The sequence below is a fragment of the Macrosteles quadrilineatus genome, unplaced genomic scaffold (genome assembly GCF_028750875.1).
Source record: "Macrosteles quadrilineatus isolate MER2022 unplaced genomic scaffold, UCM_ALF_1.0 Scaffold_8__2_contigs__length_117827958, whole genome shotgun sequence".
NCBI lineage: Eukaryota > Metazoa > Arthropoda > Insecta > Hemiptera > Cicadellidae > Macrosteles > Macrosteles quadrilineatus.
Window position 1 is genome coordinate 92,126,175 of NW_026542601.1, and position 22,302 is coordinate 92,148,476.

The 22,302-nt window shown below is 35.2% G+C and overlaps 1 protein-coding gene across 1 annotated transcript; it reads right to left on the reverse strand.

Moving 5' to 3' along the window:
* Positions 1-326: 326 nt before the first annotated feature.
* LOC129000565 (uncharacterized) lies at positions 327-21,544 on the reverse strand. Its single transcript, XM_054427526.1, has 17 exons — positions 21,478-21,544; positions 19,461-19,748; positions 18,570-18,803; positions 15,814-16,022; positions 12,732-12,891; positions 11,165-11,382; positions 9,387-9,586; positions 8,494-8,590; positions 7,367-7,550; positions 6,438-6,457; positions 5,424-5,705; positions 5,108-5,261; positions 4,749-4,955; positions 4,070-4,190; positions 2,589-2,788; positions 1,876-2,013; positions 327-1,300 (listed from the first exon to the last, which is right to left on the reverse strand). The coding sequence occupies exons 2-17, from the start codon at positions 19,735-19,737 to the stop codon at positions 1,029-1,031; spliced, it is 2,973 nt and encodes a 990-aa protein (XP_054283501.1). The 5' UTR covers positions 19,738-19,748; positions 21,478-21,544; the 3' UTR covers positions 327-1,028.
* Positions 21,545-22,302: the final 758 nt, after the last annotated feature.

Consider the following 22,302-nt stretch of genomic DNA (forward strand, 5'->3'; position numbering starts at 1 on the left):
TAATACTTAGTACTAGCACTTTAAATTACACAAAATATAATATTAGTAAAACTATTGAATGATAAAACTTTATAAAACATCTCTTTTCTCAACACAACAAAGCACCCAAAAAATAGGACATAAAGGTCTATTATAGATAAAGCTTTAATCCTTAAAATAGCTGCTAATGTTTGATATATGAAAGGAAAACTAAGTTATTGATTTGTTTTTAAGGTTGTAGGCATAACTTAATAGCCATGTAAGTAACTAATTATTGATGGTTTACATGATTGGGATGAATAACATAACTTAGCCCAACTGCCACAGTGTACAACTGATAGCACTACAGCAAATACCAAAATATCAAAAACTATTACAGCTCACTTATTATTAAATTACGCTTTGAGACGCTGGAAAAAAATAAATTCTTCATATTTACAAAGACTAGGCTATTTAATGTGTTTGAGATTGGGGATAGCCTATACTTATTTTTTCTAGGCAATATTTGTTTGGAATAAGGAATAAACTTATGTGTTCATTAATGGAACGCCTACACATTCCACAACTGTGAGTTTTAGCAAATTTCCCATGTAGGGAAACAAGCTATTACCCTGGACAGATTTTTTTCTTCGTTTTGATGTCCCAAGAGGCTATACAAGAGGATAACATAGATATAATATGTGTGTGTGTCTATCAACAAGATAACTCGACTAATTTTGGTCAGAATTTGAAGAAACTTTCCAAGAATGGGTAGAACTGGATAAATTTTAACGAGTTCTAGCAATAGTCTGCGGGTTTGCTGCGGTGGGGGTACTTATCTAAATAACTAATTATTTATAAAATAACCTTTTTTGAACTTAGTGGTGTATTTAAGATCCGAACAACGCGTGAATAACTCAGTGTGTTTTTATAATTAAATGGTGCAAAATTATACATTTCAAAGTTATTTCAGCCAGGAGGTGCATGGCATTAATCTGAATTCAAAAATTTAAATGTCCTGCTGCATGTTCTTTATCAACATCATTTCCTGCTTATTTGTCTCCGAGTAGTCAAGCAAGCACAGGTCGTGAGAAGGAATGAGGCTTGTAGTATGTGTTTGGTCCCCGCTGAGGACAAGACTGTCTCTCGTACGATAACAAGTGAGCGCACTCCTCACCAGGCGGCGCTACTTTGTCACACACATAGTCCAGCGTGACACGCGACACAGTCAGCTGTCCGGCGAGTGAGACATGGGCCGGCTGCAGCGAGCGCGAAACACCTCGTGCCAGCAAACACTCCTCTTCCACAGTCGCGCGCAACGCTTCCAGGTCATCGTACTTCTCTGTAAGAAATCCAATCTAATCATCCACAAATGGTTTATAAGGGTGTCTTAAGTTGTCTGTTTTTATAGTATGTGAAATAACTAACTCACTGTTTCACAGCAAATTTTTCACAGTTAGTAGAATAACTATTTATGCAACTAGTGAGTAAAGTGGCATTTTTTCAAACAAGACACAAATTTTAACCAAAAAATTTAACATGTACTCAACAATTGAACTGAGAACATTGAAATTATGATTTTTGTGGGTGACCTGCATTATTATATACATGACTAGCTGTTACCCGCGGGTTTAAATATTGGTTTATATTGGATTATATTATTATTGGTATATAAAAATATGTACAAGTTTTCTATCTTATTAGTTATTATTATATAATGTATGAAGTAGGCCTATAGTTCTGAACACCATTCAAGTATACTCTTGTATATTTTTTGATAAAGTATCTTTGAATTGAATTGAACCCCCAGTCAATAATTAAAAATATGAAACCCAACTATGAAAGTAAACAATAATTATAAAAAAAGTTCTAGTTTTGGTCATAAAATTATTTGACGAACTGCTTGATAATCCTTACCTGGAGTAATCCGGCTCATTCTCTCAAGGATACACTGTTCGTCCCTCGGCAGCCGAACATAGACATCTGCAGAAGGCAGCCAATGAGTTGTCACCACCAGATCCACTCCCGAACCTGCTAACGCTGGGGCCAGCGTTCCTGTCATCAACAGCATTTAGTGGACGTTTCCCAACATTGGTAATGACCAGCGACCACAATACTTATACTACACACCTGAAGCCGACTTGTAGTTCCACATAGTGTTTTTACACCTCTCTCCCAGCTATTGGCATACAATTTTATTTGCATGTTAAAATAAAATATAATCAATAAAATCAACTAAATACACAACACAAGGGCCAAGGTTTAAAGTTTTTATTAATAGTAGGCTTAGCTGGATGGGGAAGAGTTCAAAACTGTACACACAAAAAATAGAATATTTCTCTTTCACTACCAAAATTTTCAACTGAGGAAGGTACAAGTTGAAGGCTGACTGAACAGATAGTGTTTTTAGCCACTAGGGACCTCAAAACAAAAAAGTAAATTGGTCCCGGGTCCAGGTCTTACCATGAGTATTACGGTAATAGCTGATTCCCTAAATGGGAAATTCACAAAAATGTATTAACTGTTGTAAATAATTATATAAACAACAAAAACCTACAATTTTGTATTTCTAGGCCAGGGGAATGCTGTAGGTTTTTTAACTAGCCTAGCAACATTTACTATGGACGTACCTGGTGAGCCTACATGAGGCAGTAGCCGAGAGTTGTAGATACTGCGGCGTGGTCGGTTTTCCTCGGCTCTCTCATCTCGTCCCATCACGTTGGGAGGGAACACAGGTCCGTCATCGCCCTCTGGTCCATAGCCAGCCTCTAGGTCTCCCACTCCTAGTGTGTCAGGCAGCACACCTCCGTACATGCCTAGGTTCTGGTACCTGTAGGAAAAAAACTGATTTGAAAATGTGTTTTTTAAGTTAGTTTCTGTAAGAAATGCCTGTTTATTATTTTCATTTTCAAGCCAACATTTAGCTGTTCAAGTAATTTGAATAGGAAGAGTTCTTATTTTTTCTTGTCTGCTTTTTTTTCCCCCACAGTAATTTATTATCCAGTCAAAATGTGAATTTAGTTTATTAGTCTGAAATCGCTCTTATTGTCCTTTGTTAATTTACCTTGATTTATAAAGTAGTTAGTTTGTTTTTGATTTTATTTGTTTTCAATGGCTTGTGACTCCCTCTTATCCGGACAACCTTCAACTAGACATTGGTTTAACCGGACCACACTCAGCAGAAGTGACATCTCTTTAACGGGACAATTTTATGCAATAAGGCAGCTGTTTTTTGGAAAAGTCACTTCCAGATTTGGTAACATCAATTTTCCTCCGAGATGCCCAGACCTAACTCCACTAGACTTAGTCAAGAATCTTTATTCATGATAGTATACATGGTTGTACATGAATAGTGTCAAATAAATTTAAACTAATGCTTAAAACTATGATGAAGCCATTTTCCATTCATCTAAAGAATATAAGGACAGGTCCATTAATATTCCTTGGGACGTTTTTTTAAAATGTTATGTTGGGTTTTTCTTCTGTTTTGTGAGGGTATCTAAAAAGTCGGGTATACAACAATGCTCCTGCTACGCTCGATCATCTGAAGCAAAATATTCGTGAGGAAATTGAAGCCATCCCACCAGAACTCTGCCATCAAGTCTTTGCACATGTAAGGTTTTGATTGGCGGAGTACCGGCGCCGGAGGGCTCTACATCTGGATGATGTATTCTTTCACAAGTAATTTCCCTAAAGTGTACTAACTGCTATTCTTGCAAAAATTGCTGTAAATAAAGCCATTTTTCTGTGTTCTTCATTTTAAAAGTGCATTCCTTTCTGGGACACCCAGTATTTACACATGTGCCCCCTACTAGTATTAAAGTCGGGTCATAAATATTCACACAGGTCTTATATTTAAAATATTTACACACTCCATGCATGTGTAAGAATTTTTGTAAATACAGTATAGACTAGTGTTAGTGATAAGAACTTAAGAAGACCCTTGAAGATGCCACTCAAACTGGCTTTTGCATAGGGTGACATAAACATATAACCTACAAGAACTCAGACAACAATGAATAAGTAAATGTAACATAAGTTAATACATGTTCTTGAAACTGGGATAACAACAAATATTTTAACAGTTGTTTATAAGTTTAAAGACAATCACCGTCTGTTGGTGCTGTAGTCTGACTCCTGTGGATGCCACTCCATCTGAGGCCGACGCTCTCGTAGTCTCTCGTACTCCTCCATAGCCTGGTTGAGGTTCACTGGCAACTCATCACTGGAACCTGAGTACAGCCCCAATAGTTGTTAATCAGTTAAGAGACAATTACCATCTGTTGGTGCCGTAGGCCTACGCCACTGGAAGGAAACGTCCACTTTACCTTAAAATGTCTTAATTTATTAAGAGAAAGGTATGCACTCTTTAACTAAGTTAAAACTAGAAAAGTTCCAAAATACTGTGAAGCAAATCAACATTGACAGATCAAATATGATAAAAAAAAAAAAAAAAACTCTTTTGAACATATCTTTTGAATAAAAAATCTGATTTTATTTTTTTTATTTTTTTTTTATTTGGAAAATCTCAAAAATTTTACAACATTTCATAAACAAAGCTTGCTGCAAAAGCCAGGAAAAATTGGCTTGCCTGCAGCAACCCAACTACTTATGTCCTGATAAATGTTTTATATCATGAAACAATTTGTGATGGAAATTTGACTATTAAATTATTAGGCTAAATGAATTTTCCTTTTGTTTTTCGCGCAGTTTCTGAAAAATCTACTATTTTCAAAAATTTGAACTTATACCGATTTTGGCAACTTTTACAAACTCCATCTCTGACTCACCAAACTGTTGTCTGTGATATCCGTTGTGTGAGTGGTGGTGTGGAGAAGCCTTCAAATGTTCCACTGAATCTCCAGTGTGATGGAAATTATTCAGTTGTTGTGTTGGCTGCAGTGGTGTTGGTTGTTGCTTCAGTATCGGCAGCCCTGAGGTCGTCTGTTGATCAACTGGTGCTGCAGTGGTGTTGTGATCTTCCTTCCAGCGTTTCTCTAAAATTACAGATAGATTTTAGCAAACATATGCATAACAATTTTATTTACAACTGTGTACCTTCACAGGGATCAAGATGACAGATGATGCAATTTGCATGACAATAAACATAATGTTTCCAGTTACATTACGATTATCCCCCATAAGTTACTGCATAGTGAATGTGGAATGGAGTCTTGAAATACACAAACCCTCTGGTTGGCCAGCTTTGCTCTAGCACACATCATGTATTTTTTGAAGATACAACGTTTTTGGCTAACCGTTTTCAACTCAATGAGGATGAGACGCAGCACATCATCTGCAGCCTTTCCAAAAATCAGCCTGGTGTTCAGAATCCAGTAAAACTGCTTGGATTTGTTCTTGATGGGATGTTCAGCTGGACACATTGCATAGTCCAGACCACCAACAGACTCTCACGGATCTGTTTCCTCTTCCTCAAACTAAAATTCTGCGTAACAGAGGCATACTTGGTGATGGTGTACCATGCCCTCTTTCACTGCCATGCCTATGGCCTTCTCTGGGGACACTCGCCAAAGGTTGTAGAAGTGCTTAGGCTCCAGAAGCGTGCAGTAAGGATTATTACTGAGAGTGAGTATTGTGCTCATTGCAAACCCCTCTTTGCACAACTTGGTTTGCTTACTGTAGTTGGCCACTACATACTTCTCTGTCTGGTGCAAGTTAGGGCCAATATAAACAACTTCAGCACTCATGATGACGTCCACCAGCACAACACCAGGCAGCGCCATCAGCTTAATGTACCCAGGGCGCGATTATCTAGGACCCAAGCTAGTTATAATGTGTCTGCCATAATCCGCCTTAAGTTTGTTCAATAAGCTGCCACGGCATATACAGTTGTTGGATTTTAAAACTTTTGAGGCAGTGTTAACCTCTTTCATCAAGAGCCGGGCCTATTATGACATCTCAGAATATCTAAGGGATGACTTTAGAATCCTGTAGCCTGCCAAAGAATTGTAAATAGTTGTAAATACATGTTTATTTCTAGTAACCGTGTTAAGTGACGCTGTCAATCCCACTTTGTGGGTAAAAGACGAAGGAGGAGGTATTAAGGTATGCATTGTACCTCCACTCTCCTGCATTCCGCTTTATCGTTGTTCGCTTCTTTTGCCTTGAATATTGCATTCCAAGACTTCTATTGTAGTTAATAAGTATTTCATTGTATTTTAGCTTTTGAAACTTGTTATACTCCTTAGTGCCTTTGCAGAATGGTTAAACATTTTTAGAAGAGCCCAAAACTATATATTAAACCCGTCTACAGCACATTAGTGTTTTTTAATGTCTTTTTTAGGAAAAGAAGGTTGATTGTTTTCAGACCAGTACTTTATGATGAGATCAATTTTCAGATAGCTCAATATACCTGAAGAGTATATAAGCAGGCCTGGTGGTGCAGTGTGTTCACTGAAGGCATAGAGTCGCAAATCAAGCGAGGCATTGAACCTGAGGCGGCAAAGATCTGCCTTTACCCTTTGTCTGATGGGCGTGCCTGAGAACATAAATCACAGATTAATCTCAATGTTTCTGGCATCAATGTCAAGCCTGTGTGATGAACAAAACACAAAGTGTCAGCTAGGTTCGTCAAGTAAAAAAGCTATGTCTTTGACCTCATTAAGCTAGAGAATTCAAAGTTAAGTTTACGTAACGGTAGTGTATGTCAAGTCAATGGTTCTTTCTAGCACTAAAACACAGTGTATTAATGGTACACTAGAAACGCTCTAACAGATTAATACAACGATAAAAAAGGTTACAATTATAAATCTTGTTGTCAATCCGCTGTTTAGCACAAGTGAGTGGTTTTGGAGTGTTTTTATAACATTTATAGATCTGATCGTCAAAATTGAACTCGGTATAAAATTCAGAGGTTAATGTTTTATTTTATTTTTACAAATATTTATTTTATTTATTTATCTATTTTATTTTAACTTCATTTTGATTGATGACTTCCACTGACATGTGTTTTGTTTGATTATGGAGTAATGAAGGTTTGTATCAAGATCAAGTTATCTATGATGATTTTGTTGTAAACTAAGACAAGGTGTGTCAACTATACCACAGCTTATTTAAAAAAAGCTGTTTCTTTTATTTCCCACCTCTTATCCTAGAACGCTGGGCTCTAACCTAGTAATGTGTTATACATTACTTCAGTTTAGACCTAGAGTGTGGTTAGTTATGGCTATATATTTTAACCTGAAGCTCCGTGCTCTACCCCTAGACCACCTCATCCCCTAAGCTGGTTTTTCACAATGGGTAAAATGGTAGCTTATAAAAACATTACGTTCTAATTTGAAATGTCTCCCCCCACCTACTTAATTGATATACTGTACCCTGTAATCTGTAAAATCAATCAACAAAACATAACAAACACCACATTTAACTGTATCACGTGTTTACGTACTGTTGAGAAAGGAGAACCGTGTGTCGCTGTTCTCGTATCCCTCGCAGACGCCAGCCCAGTATAGAAACAGGTCGTTGCCTCGACCCGCAACACTCAGTGATATCCCGGGGACATCTACAAATGCTGAGGCAACCATGGGCTTGTCCATCAGAGGCTGCCCTGTGCGACCATCCACCACCGACGTCTGTGATGCGGCAAACGAATGAGTCATTTGATGGATTATTGCCTGGATAGGTGACCTGAATAATACTAGTCAGCAGCCTAGTAATACAAGTTAATAAAAGTTAGCTAGCTAGTTAATAAAAGTCTTTGATGATCAAAAGGTATTTTGGACATGTTGCAGTGTACAGAACTAGAATTTTTAAGAAAGTATGAACAGTATACTTTAAAAAGAAAATCTAGATCCATAAAATAGGTGTAGATTAACTATTCCTTATTTTAAAAACAAATTAAAATACATTGATGAGAATAATATCATCCAGCACAGGATTTAAATATTGTTAATGTATTAAAAAAATTTTAATATAGCCTACAGTAGAACCCGCTAATATGATCTTGGCTAGTCTTATACCTTGCTTGATCCAACCTTGTCATCGCCTGTAGGTGATAATGTTATTGTGGTAATAAAGTTACAATTTCCTGTGGTCGTGTGGACATCACCACCACAAATATCTTGTTAATAACCCACGGTCACTGACACATCATCACCGTCTTCCGCAAACACAGAAACATTATCGTCATCCCCCACAACCAAATCCAGGACAACTCCTGGGGCTATGGAAACATTATTATCGTCTCCCCGGTCACAGCAAGATATTTATTGTCTCCCGCGGTCACGGGAACATGATCTTCATCTTCCGGGATTCCCGAAAAAAAACCTATCATCATCGTGTCCCGTGACCACGGAAACTTTATCTTTGTTATCTGTCATTGTGTCAAACTCCTGAATATCTGAATGACCTAAGGTAACAAAAACATAATCATAGTCTCCCGGGACTGTGGCAAACTATTTAATGTCTCTTGTTTTCCTAATGATAATTAATTTAATGACAAATGAATCCTCAAAGAGTTACAATTCCATAAAGTAAACATTTCAAACTACGGTTTCAACCATAGATATGACTTACCAGAGAATAGTAAAACTCGGGATAGGAAGATCCAACAACATGCGTAAACAAGAAGTCTGGAATGTCATCATCGTTGAAATAAGCTGGAGTGGGAGAACTGAAACAGGTGTATTTTAGTTAAAGAAATATGTCTATAGCTATAAACCTAGGAAGATTTCTTTAAAGTGGTTGCTGACGCAAGAGGCGATCTTGAAATGGATCGGACATGTAATAAAGAACAGAGATGACGCTTTCATAAAATAAAGATGTAAGGAATACATAGATAGAAGATAACTCCCTGGGCGCACGAAGAAGATGCGGAAACATATACAGTAAACCTTCATTTACTTCATATAGTTTGACATTTCGATAGTTCGACACCCCTTGAGTCTACAAAGTGTCAAACTATATAGAGGTTCTACTGTGGTAACCAATGATCTGTAGAGAGGACCGAGAAGAAAAAAATGGATGCAGTTGGTGAGGTCAAATACCTTCTTGGTATAATGAGTAGTAGTAAATAGAGAAGATATTACAGTTTACTTGAAAGATATAAAGTAGGGGTATATCTATTGATCGATTTAATATTGAGATCACTTCCCCTCTCAAATGGTTTAAATAGTTTAAGTTATAAAATGAAAGCAAACATCTTTTTTCATACTATCATTATAAATAATTGAACTTAAGTCAATCTTAATCGTTACTAACCTTAATCTTAATCTAAATTTAGTACATATCTAAGATCTGTATCTAAGATGTAAGATCTGTAATATTGTGCGTGAAAAAAAATTATATATAAAAGGAGTATATTCTGGGAAAAGAAATAATCACAAATAAATACCAGATCTTTTTACCATTGGAAAAAATTAAATTTTGATTCTTTTAAAACAATTTAAGTATTTATCAGTGTTACTCACTTCAGTATTTGAGATTTATAATTAAAGGGTGTTGAGATCTGTAGTGCCTGTGCTGACACATTCCATATCTGTTCCAGAGTTACTCCGTCAATGGCTGTCACTTGGCTATCTGATATTACAATTATGTCTTCCGAGCCGTCTCTGTTGATATCTACCAAGACTGGTGCTTCGTTAACACCACCTCTGGTCAGTTGAACACTCTAAAAACAGGCAAAAAAATGATTTGAAAGTTCAATGTGTATTCAAATCAAATACGTTTATTTTCCATAAAACATCAAGATGTACAATAATCATTATCATATCCTTATACTTGATCTCATATACACACCTATTACATTTAATATACGTACATTTACAATACCTATACATTTATTGTCAATATACAGGGTGTTTATAAAAAAATGCCGGGATTTGAAATGATAACTCCTTGGGTACTAATTAGGGTAACTAAACGTTTTATAGGTCAAATTGAAGCTAAATTAACTAAGTTTTGTTTCCCATGTAGCAAGGGAGGAAACTTTGACCTTGGCATGAGCAAAACAGGTTCGCGGTGGTAGGCCGCTATTGTGAATCACACGCCTAATTCCAGTCGCCAGTACGTTTACAGCGCAACAGAAGGCAATAGAGAGTAATCTGAGGTTCGCAGAGTTTATATCATTTGCTAAATTAAACTAAATTGAAATCTACTTGATGATAATGAAATTTGACGCTGGGTTAATGAGTTTTGTGGCGCCTTAGTGTTTTGAAAAGACATTCACCTGACCCGCCAAAATAACAAGCTATGGCATAGTCGAAGAAATCCGACAATTCAGCATCTGAAGCCCGAAAAAATCGATTGCACGACAAAGTCTTCACATGAACATACCTAAATAGACACTTCATGACGTTATCCGTAAAAGATAGAGTTTTTGTGCTTAAAAAGATCCAGTTAACACATCAGATCACCCTAAGCGTACAGACTTTGCCAGTTTTATGCTCATATAAGATTGATGTGAATCAGAATTTAACTAAATTATTTTGAATTGTATCAAAGTATGAAAAATAATTTTTTCCTGTTTTTTCCTTTCAATTTGACGTTTAAATCGTTTTATTATTTTGAATAGTCCCCGAGCAATGGTCGTTTAAAATGCCGGCATTCTTTTAAAAACACCCTGTATTTATTTTTGGCCTACACTGTATCATGAATGCATTAGAGCAGGTGTGAACGGATGGTTACAGCCATCAAACATTATAAGTGAAGTAGGTCAATTGTATTATTTTTTTTTGTCACAGTATTATTCACACACACATTTAATTGATTATATTTTGCCAACAAGCTAAATGTAAGGAAGTACAGCTATTAAATAAATAAGCAAGAAAATTACAAACAATATCGCTGAGCTTTTAATTAGAATACAACTTATTTGTGGGTTATTTAGCGGGGTGAACTTGAAATCAATATCTATCCATCAATAGATATCTTATCAATATCTCCACTGGAATATTGCTTGCCCGGCAATATAGTATTTTGTTGCTCTTTTTTGCCGTTCCTCTAAAAATATGGTCCTAGAGCAAAAAAGGTTGAAGAACCATGGATTAGAGACTCTGAAGTCATCAGCCACTCAAAAACGACATTACAATTAATTATATATGGAGGTAGATTATGTTCTGAGCAATATAGAATACAGTACGAGATAACGGTAAGATGACCCTGTGTCTTGTACAATACTTTTGTTCCAAGCTTGGAATAATAATTTTCCAGTATTAATCAGCAATAATGCTATACTCGGTCAGTTTACCTGTGATATGTTTCCAATGACGAGATGGTGTAGTGGTACAGCATACAGGCCACCAGCAGACTCAGTGCTGCCTGTGGTGAACAGCAGCACATCTGTACCATCAGGTCTGACCATCACCTGAGGGTGACTGTACACAGGGAGGTAGCCAGGGGTTGAAGCCTGTGACACCACGCGACCAGTCCGACCACTCAACACCACCAGGTGTCCTTGCGCCTCTCCTTCAACAGGTAAAGTTATAAGTTTCTTAAACACTTCTCTGAAACTAAAAATTTTAGATGATGTAACTAACTCATTTTTATGAAAATGTTAATCTTTTTAGCTAGGGATTGAAGCCTGTAACACCAAACTACCTGTTGTTCTACTCAGCACTACCTGCTGTTTGTATGTACTGTATGCAGTCTTTACTGTGAGTGACCTAGACAACGGGATGTGTCCAACGTTGCACAAGTAGTTGGTCCAGCTTGGCCAATGGAATATACTGGAGCAGTTGAGCAGACGACAACATGGATCTTATACCATGATATACATAAACGTCAGAAAATAACTGTAACTTAGGAATTTTTAATCAACAGTTTTTTTTTCAATTTCCTCTGTAACCTTCAATTGTACAAAAATGCTTTAACATACTAAATTGATTTTTGCCCTACAAGATATCTGCAATGGAAATTAGGTATTTCCATGTTTTAAGGCAACACATTTGAAAAACCAATTGTTTAACAACCTAAAAACCCCATAACACTCCATTCCCATGACCCGATCTATTTTTCTTCTTTTTTGCTTGTGTCAACGCCAGAGAGGCAATTTTTAATGAAATTAATTCAAATGCTTTTAAGGGAAAGTGGTCCTAACCCATAACATTTTTGTGAATGTGCCAGTAACTGAATTGTGCGATCTTGCTGCTTCACAAACTCATTCTAGTTTATTCTGCTCTGCACTTTCAAGTTATATTACATCAAAATCAGGCTATAACTGCTAGAGTTATGTTCACAGACGCACAAACATATATATCTATATATTAATAGACAAGCATGTTTCTTTAAAACCTTTTTTCTCGGCTCGTGTGCATTGCAGGGAAAATCTATGAATACTGTTGGAAAGATATTTTTCTGCAGATGTGCAGAATCCCTTCAACAATTAAAATAGGCTCAAAAATAAGCACAAAAATTAATTTAAAATCTAAAAAAAAATTAACATGGACCTTAAGGATTGCAATCCTGGTGACAAAATAACAACGCAATATAAAGAGAAAATCAAAACAAATGGAAGAAATTCCAATCAGATGTTTTATTTACAGCGTAGGGTGAAAATAGAGAAGTCTGTACATTACATATTTTTGGTTGAGTTTTTGACAGCTTAGACGACCTCTAGTATATATAAATAAAAGTTGGAACGGATAGTGTTTTTGGCCTTGGGACATCAAAATAAAAATAAATAAAAAACGGTCCCGAGTATAGACTATTACATGCCACCTACAGTAAATAGCTTCTTCCATATAGGGAAATTCGTAAAAAATAATTAGAATCCAACAAAGTCTATAGGTCTTTGAGGTGAATGTTGCAATATTTACCTGCAACAATGGACGAGTGTGCTGCCAGAATATCTGGCACCAGGTCAAAGTCAACATCGTTGATGTACTGGACAGCGTAAACATCGACATCGTCTTTGCTGGGAGGCTTCTTTAACTCCCACAAAACACTTCCATCTAGACCGCTCAGAGCACTCAACACCTGTCAGGAAATGGGAACACAAAAAGGTGAGGTGATTGAAGGTCCTTAAAAATAAATACATCTACTAATTAAGGCTAATTAGTCCAGGACCTGACTAGGGTTCTGTGTGCATGTCGTGTATAGAGAATTTTGCTTTTGCATTTCAATATAGGTGTCTTAGGAAGTGTTTTCCACTCGGGTGTCAAGTCCGCGCCTGTTTCGTTTTCGAGCTATGACGTCATCAAAATGGCAGCTTGGGCAATTATTAAATGCGTATATTTCGCATACCGTTTAACGGATCGGGGTGATTCTTTTTTTGTTTGAAAGATAATTTTACAGGAAATGTTTTTTGTATTTACACTTTTGTTGTCAACTTAATATTTATCTCACAATATTAAAAAACGTGGTTTTTAATGTCATTGTTTTTGAAATTTACCTCATAACTTGTTAAACGCTTATAGAATGAAATAACTACCCATTACAAAAGTTGTAGATAATTTTATGCCCTTTCCAACGATACCAAACAATTAATGTTTGAAACTAAAATTAAAGCCAAGAGATTAAATAAACCGTTAACAAACACTTAACATGTCAGAAAGTCCGGAAAATATTGCGGCTGGAACAATTCTTTAAATGCGTATATTTCGCATACTGGTTAAAGAACCGGGATGATTCTTTTTTTGTTTGTAAGATGTTTTTTAAGCCTATCATTTTTGTATTTACACCTTTGTTGTTAACCTACTATTTGTCAAAAAGTTATTAGCAAAAGTAAAATAAAAATAACAATTAAATGTACATTTATTAATATTGTGTGATAAATAGTAGGTTAACAACAAAAGTGTGAAGACAAAAAAGATAGGCTTAAAAAATATCTTACAAACAAAAAAAGAATCATCCCGGTTCGTTAACCAGTATGCGAAATATACGCATTTAAAGAATTGTTCAAGCCGCAATATTTTCCGGACTTTCTACCATGTTACGTGTTAGTTAATGGTTTATTTAATCTCTTGGCTTTAATTTTAGTTTTAAACATTAATTGTTTGGTATCGTTGGAAAGGGCATATAATCATCTACAACTTTTGTGATGGGTAGTTATTTCATTCTATAAGCGTTTAACAAGTTATGAGGAAACATTAAAAAACAATGACATTAAAAACCACGTTTTTTAATATTGTGAGATAAATATTAAGTTGACAACAAAAGTGTAAATACAAAAAACATTTCCTGTAAAATTATCTTTTTAAACAAAAAAAGAATCACCCCGATCCGTTAAACGGTATGCGAAATATACGCATTTAAAAATTGCCCAAGCCGCCATTTTGATGACGTCATAGCTCGAAAACGAAACAGGCGCGGACTTGACACCCGAGTGGAAAACACTTCCTAAGACACCTATATTGAAATGCAAAAGCAAAATTCTCTATACACGACATGCACACAGAACCCTAGTCATGTCCAGGACTAAATCTTTCCCAGACCGTACACCACTTTCAGTGTTTTTTTACGGTTTATTCAATCTCTTTGCTTTATTTTTAGGTCCAATCACATATTGTTTGGTATCATTGGAAAGGGTATAGAATTATCTGAAACTTTTGCCACGGGTGGTATTTGATTTTATCAGCGGTTAAGAAATTATAAGCAAAACAATAAATATAATAACAATAAAAACGACGTTTTTCAATATTGTGCGGTGAATATTATGTTTACAACAAATGTGTAAATACAAAAAAGATAGTTTGTAAAAATATCTTTCAAACAAAAAAAGAATCATACCGATCCGTTAAACGGTTTGCGAAATATACGCATTTAAAAATTGCCGAGCCGCCATCTTTATGACGTCATAGCTCGAAAACGTACCAGGTGCGAACTTGACACCCGAGTGGAAAACACTTCCTAAGACACCTATATTGAAATGCAAAAGCAAAATTCTCTATACACGACATGCACACAGAACCCTAGTCAGGTCCTGGACTAAATATGACTTTATAGAATGTGACTAGAGGTGTGTGAGGCTTTATTTTTTATCCAAGCCAAGCCCAGCTTGAGAGATTAAGAGCCAAGTCCAAAAACCAAGCTTGAGCAGAGCTTTTAATGGTCTGCAAGACATGGAGAGATGTTGAGGATATTGCTGTAATCACGGAAGACAATGATGATTTGATTTTAAACAGCAGGAGATATTGAGTATTTTGCTGCAGTTGCATAAGACAATGATGATGTCCACACAACCGCGAAAGATGTTTAGTATTTGATTTAGCGCTGTGATGATTTTTCCATCACTGCAGGATTTTCTCCAGGATTTCGCTGATATCGCGGAAGACAATTATGATGTCTATACTACCGTGGTAGATGTTCAGGATTTTGCCACATTCGGGAAGAACGATGATTATGTTTCTGTGACCGCAGGCAATAAAGAGGATTTTCCACGATCGCAGGAAATGAAACACGACTACAAAACTGATAAAAATATTCTGTGATAACATTGTGATAAATGCATATTACCCAAAAAAATCATTTATGATTGCTAAATTTAATTCCCAAGAATCGATGGAAGGACCAGATGGAAAAAGGTTTACAAAATCTGAGATCAAGGAAAGACAATTCAGAGAACAGGGAGAGATGAAGGCAACTTGTTGGCGAGGCCAAATACCACCTAGGCTATCAATGGCCATGGGAGTAAGAGTAAGTAGGTTTATTCTGCTTGACTAAATAAATACATAATAACCTTAAATTGCAGTTTGAATTTAAAAAATCAGACAAATTAATTTATTAGATGGCATTACTTTAATTCATTAATCATTATATAAAAAAAAGCTCAAGAATTAAGTTTTTTTCCAAATATTTTCAAAAATCTCAGGCTTGCACATTTTTAAGAGCAGTTATAAAGTCAACAATTTTGATTTTACATGAATAATTGAAAACTGTAATTTGTGTTATTTGACTCACCCCGCCTTTACCCGAGATGACACAGTCGTTGGTCTTGTCTCCGTTGAGGTCAGTGGAGCAGTCGACAAACAACACACTCCTGTGGGTCCAGTGTTGCCACAATACCGCACCAGAGCCACCGTCAAGCGCCATCACTCCCCCTAGACAGGTTGGCACTCCTGGCATATAGCTGGGACAAACCTCTTCGTCTAGTCCCATCTCATCAGCTCCTGCAGCAAGCAGTTGGACAGTAAAAAATTATGTTTGCAATGACTTGTGATATGTCAATACCATTCTTTCAAATTAGTTATTGATATTGGTTCCTAACCAAAATCAACTCTGGTGCCATCAGTTCTGGACTGATAACTAATAGATGAGTGAACGAATCTATGTATCGTGTTTTTCGTGTATGGCGGAGTCGGAGATTAGTTGTTCGCTTGTCTGTTCGTGTCAAAAACTCAAGAACCGTTGCACTTATAGCGTTCAAATTTAGCACAAATAATTATAACACCACTGCGAAGACACCATTAAAATTCTAGACGATTCCGCTCAGTAGTAATTATAAAACCCTAAAATACATTTTTAAATTTGTCCCTTAACATTGTTGTAGTTAAACATTAGAAGCTACCTTTTTACTTTTTTTTATTTATTTACATTTTGCGACCAACAATTTTGTTGTCTACTTTAGACAAAGAGAACAACTTTTTCTCTAAACATTATCATTCATGGAGTAAACAGTTTTACGTAAATGAATATTATGACATTATAATTCTAAAACTTCCAGAATAATAAATTGATCTTTACAATATTAGTCGGGGGGGCTATATATAGTTTATGTTCAGTATAAAAGTTCACCTTTACATTACAAATATATATGTATATAGGTAGGTGATATGATAGCGGACCGTCATCAACAGGCCCAATCAAAGATTCTTATAGGGCCAATATGTAAAATGCTGATCAAAAAGTTTAACAAGTTACATTAGGCCTAATGAGGCCGGCCGCACACTACATCTAAAGCGACACGACACTGCACGAAGATTTCATTTTTTTCTGTTCTGGTCTTTTTTGTCGGATGCGTCTCAAACTCCTTCCGACACAACAAAACTCGATGGTTTTTAACTACCCCGCATGACCCCCTCTATTTTACTCATTTTGGAGAAAAACATCAAAATTGTGATGTTCTTTCAAAGTAGAGTTGAAAATTAACGGGTTGTTTTGAATTAAAAATATAAGTTAATCTACATCTACGGCCGCACTATGTTCACTCATTTTTTACTTCAACTTCACTTCACTTTAACTAAAAAGCAGACAAAGAAAAAATCCTGCCCACTCGTTCCGTAGATGACAGATGTGTTCCAAGTGCTATCTGGAGAAGGAGGAGGATGTCACGTGATTCACAAAGCATGCGCAGAGTGACTTTTCTGATTTTGTTTAATGTTTTGTCATAAAACAAAAATTTCTGTAAATTTGCCAGAGGAGGAAAACGCCTTAAGAAAGTGTATTATCGTGTGTCGCGTTTTGTTCTATGTAGTATGCGTCAGCTCCATTTAAACTCATACTGACTGAGCCGTATAGAACGCCTTCTGTCAAAATTTCTTATTGTGTCATGTTCAATGTAGTGTGCGGCAGGCCTAAGTAATAAATAGGTCCTTAAAAATTAAAATCAATAAAAAAAATACTCACCAACATATTCAGTGACATAGAGAAAGCAGTAACATCAAGCAACTAAAAAGTACAAACAAAATAAAATAATAAAAACATTTAACAACAGAAAAATTATAAATTTAGTAAAATAAAATAAAAATATATCTATGGAAATAAAAGTAAAAGAACAAAAACTCTGCAACATTCAATTTATCTATCAAATGATTACAAATTATCCCAATTAGTAAAATATGTTTTGCATGATAATTATTTTCAATTACAGTAGAACCCTATTAATCGACCTTACATTAACCAAAGATCGGATTATCCACCCTCGATGGTAAAATATTATAGTTTTTTTGACCGACCTTGCATTGAGAGCAGTTCGGTTTAACCAGTTTAACAACTTCAAGGTCAAGATAGTTTGTGACTCGAGCATCCAGTGAGAGGCTGTAAATAACCATCCTGTCTACAAAATGGTTGTCTGTCTTTAATTTTGACAAAAAGTTCTGTACTGTATTACAATACATTTGGAAAGCATCAATTAATATTAAAGTACTTAAGGTATTAAAATAAGAATTTGTATTGACTCTTGCCTACAAATATAATTTATTCTACTGAAAGAATTTTACTTAACCGTTCCTTTGTGTTTATTTGCTTCTTTTTTACCAATACAAAAAAAAAAGGAGAAAAGTGTAATTTATTTTATAAATAATGCAAGTACGACTTCAAAATAATGATTATATAATTCCAAATGAATACCTAGTATGTTTTTAGGGATTGTCCGTTTTAACCAACATTTTGAATTATCCAACCAAGGTTGGGTCCCATTAGGGTAGGTTAAGAGTGGTTCTACTGTATTATAATATAGAGCTTGCTTGGGCTAATTTTCAAAACTAGGCTGTACAACTACTAAGTTACGATTCACTTTTATTTGATAAGTTATCAAACCAATGGTTTTTTTCTTTCTGTTTTTAAACTACCTACAAAAAAATCTCAGAAAAAAGTAACATTTTTACAAAACATGGAACAGAAATAAATATCTAGGCCTATAATAATAACCCAAGCAAAATTTGAAACACCTTTTTATTTTGAAAGAAACTTCTTCCACTAATTGAAAAGAATAATACCTGTTCCATAACCAACAATGACATCTTGAATACCATCTTTGTTGACATCATTCAGTTTCAAAGCAGCTTCTGAAGTTAATTTTGGGAATGTCTTTACCCAAATGTTCCGTGTTTTTAAATCAGTGCATGGCAAAACCAGTTTTTCATGCGGGACCATGTTCTCTGTCCAAATCCGTATTCTGTCCAATGGAAACGGAAACATATTGACGAAGACTACCACCAATGTGACAAGCCCTGAAAATCAAGATGAAGATTAATGGGAATGACTTAGTACTACAATATTTTATAAAAAGATTCAGCCAATTCCACGGTATAAAAATCTGAGTGACTATCTTAATTTTATTTTTGTGTATTAGTTGTAGACCACTCCCTTGAGAGACTAATTAAGCAAAGCTCTTTGAGACAGGACCTTATGCGAACTACGTAACCAATTAACTCATTAAAACGGCTGATCATTGGCAAAGCCACTACGGATAATTATTTGCAAACGGTAACAGAACTAAAGACCTAGACCTTAATAAAAAGATTAAGTAAACAAAGATTAGGAAACTTCCAAGTATCCAGGTGTGACACCTGTTTTGATTTAGATTAATACTCTGTTTATTTCTTATGCTGTATGATAGTTATACCATCGCAGGCGAAGCCGCATTTACAAGCTAGTTGTTACTGGTTCTTAAACATCTGAAACCTGTTTGAACAAACTAATATCATTGAGTAGAATTCAATAATTTGAAACAAATTTAAGTTATCAATAAGATACCGTGTCTTATGGGATTGTAGTTATTGTTATTGTTGTTTATCTTAAGTTAACCCGTTTCAAAACCAGTATCTAATAATTTGAGTCCAAGATTATAGCCTATATAGGACTATTGACACCAAACAATAGATTACCAAACAATGCCACAAGTGCAAGGAAGCCGTAGCAGCAAGGCACACAAAATGCTCGACACTGTGGCTGCTTGCAGATTTCTGGATGGAACTGACTTCCACTCGCAGATTTATTTTTCCTCCTTGGCGCCATCAAAGGTCTTTTTACACCTCTTTCTTCATCCATTTTAAAGCCATTTTTTCCATCTCGGATAAATACTTCATCATCAACATCATCACTGACATCATCATCATCGAAACTGTCACGGACTGCAGGTTTATTTGTTGTGTAAGTTGCCATTATTAGTGCTTCTGCAATAAAAAAATTAAAATAATTTATTAACAAGAATGCTCAGTCACCTTTCACCCCTGAGTTTAAAAAGTGATGTTTTTTCACCTTCTAAGCTAAAATATTTTAACTTAGCCTAACTTTTTAATGACATTTTTGAAAACAGGAAATTTTAAATTTTTGTTTTAGGCTATTTAGTTCACTCTTTGTCAACACATTTAAAAAAGGGATCCTGAATTGATAGCTCAATGATAAATGCAACTGGATTAAAAATCAATCCTCCCCCAAATGCTATCAATACACTAGCTAAGTCTGGAGTTGTGATAGGTACCGTGTGTAGTTAAAACAATAATAATATCGTCTGTTGGCGTTAGACATGATGTTTTGTCCATGATTAGCCACAATGGATGTAAAACGAGTGCAAGGCAAAAAATGAAAATGTTAAATAAAATATAGGGAAAAACTTTTATTTTGTACCTACAATGGGCTTGTAAGTTAATAATTAAAAACAAAAAAGGTTGTGGTAGGCATATCACCAAAGTTCTTTATCTTTTAAAAACCAACACAAAACAAGTGGAAATTCACCAAAAATGTCTTAACATGACATTTTAATTTTGTTTTTGATTGATTTAAACTATTAAATTAATTTAAATTTGTTCTTATTGAAAAAACTAGCACGATACTGTAGGCTCTAGTCAGACGGAGCTGGATTGGCACTATCGAGTGACTTTTCAAGCGCTTGCAATATTAAACTAAACCAGTTTTAAAGTGAGGTACCAGCTTATGCAAGTGTTTCGCTAGCCGCTGGAGAAGCAGACACACGATGCTGGTTTTCGGCTAATTTTACAAAGGCATAAGTTCTAATTCTATTATTCTGCAAGTATTTTTGAAATTGTTATTTATTGTGTTTCACCTTATATTACAATTGTGTAAAAATAGTCTGGAGTTGATTATAAATGAATAAGTCAGTTCATTATAACCTAAACATTGGCTTCGTAACCTAACCTATCTTCAAAACACAGTTTTGCTCTCCACAGCCCACACTCGGACACATCCAAACTACCATATTAACTCAAGTTTGCCATCCGTTACTTATCTTTCAATAGCTTAACCCTTAAGATTCATAATTTTTAACTTAGTTTTACAACCACTTATGAGTATATCCAACAAAATCTGATTGCATTTTTGGATTCAGCATGCAAAAATTGTAAGTAGACATTTCAAAATTGGGTACTTGTTTAACCATTGTAGCTAAGTTATACAGAATAATTGTCACTAACTTAACTAGCAATGAAAAAACAGTGTGACAGGGGTTTAGCATTTTACTCATGATAATTTCTCAAAGTGACCAGCTTCAAATGTTTAATGTTTCTAATCATTAGCCTATAATTTAATCAGTCAGACTCAGGTCTAATAGCAATAGCATTAGGTAAAAGCGATTTTGTAGGGTATGTTGAAAAAATGCTCAAATAAAACATTTAGCCCAAGCCAACATAGAAATACTTAAACTAATTAACAAATAAATAAACATGAAATTTATAAGTTATGGATTACTCTTTAAAGTGGGAGCAGGATAGTCAACAATATGTTTCGATTTAGTGCGAGTCACCTAACTACATTTTGGAGTAAGATAAGGGAATTTAGCTATTGAATGTTCAATCCTCAAGCAGGTATTTATAACGTCATGCACATCCTGCCAATCATAAATGGTAAAACTATTAATAATAAAATCTAGTTCAAATAGAAACTTACCAAGGGAGACAATTTATTAAAATTCACTGACGGTTGAACAAGTGAACTACAAACAACAAGAAGTAAACAAACAAATGAATCAGTCAAAATCGGAATAGTATCTGTCAGCAGACGACGGAATCGAATAAATTATTGCAGACCAATAATAAACAGCATGGAGTATACATACTTATACCTCGAATACTATCAGATATGTTTTATAATAGTTTAATGCATTTTCACAAATTATAATGAATTATCAACAGTAATAATTAATTATCGTTTATATATTAATTTAGATACTCCTCATAGTGTGTTGACTACAGTAGTTATTTATATTCTGACTTTAAAATCAGAATTCTGACATTGTTCTCAGAGTGGAAGCCTAAAGGCGGCCGTGCTACTTCCCGCATTCTGACCAACGATATATACAACCACGGCCCCGTGATACAACACGTTGGTTCTGACTATTCTAAGTTTTTTTCTCAGATTAAGTAAAATATTTTTTACAGTTGATGGCCCTTCAGCGCCGTTTTGTCTATGCTAATACTACACATGCAAAAACAATGTCAATAAGAATAAGAAAAAAATTAAATATCCCAATCTTTTTGAAAAACAAATTACAAGAAATAATACCCATGTGAATAGTAACTATGCTAACAATTACTAATTGATGACAATTAACCATGTAACTAACAAACTGTTTCAGATGACAATACCATAGATGTTTTATCTATGATAAAACCTAAGGGAGTATGATTTATCTATGATAAAACATAGGAGTATGTTCTATCTATGACAATACTAACCCGAAGGAAGCAACCAAAATTAAAGTTATATTAAAAA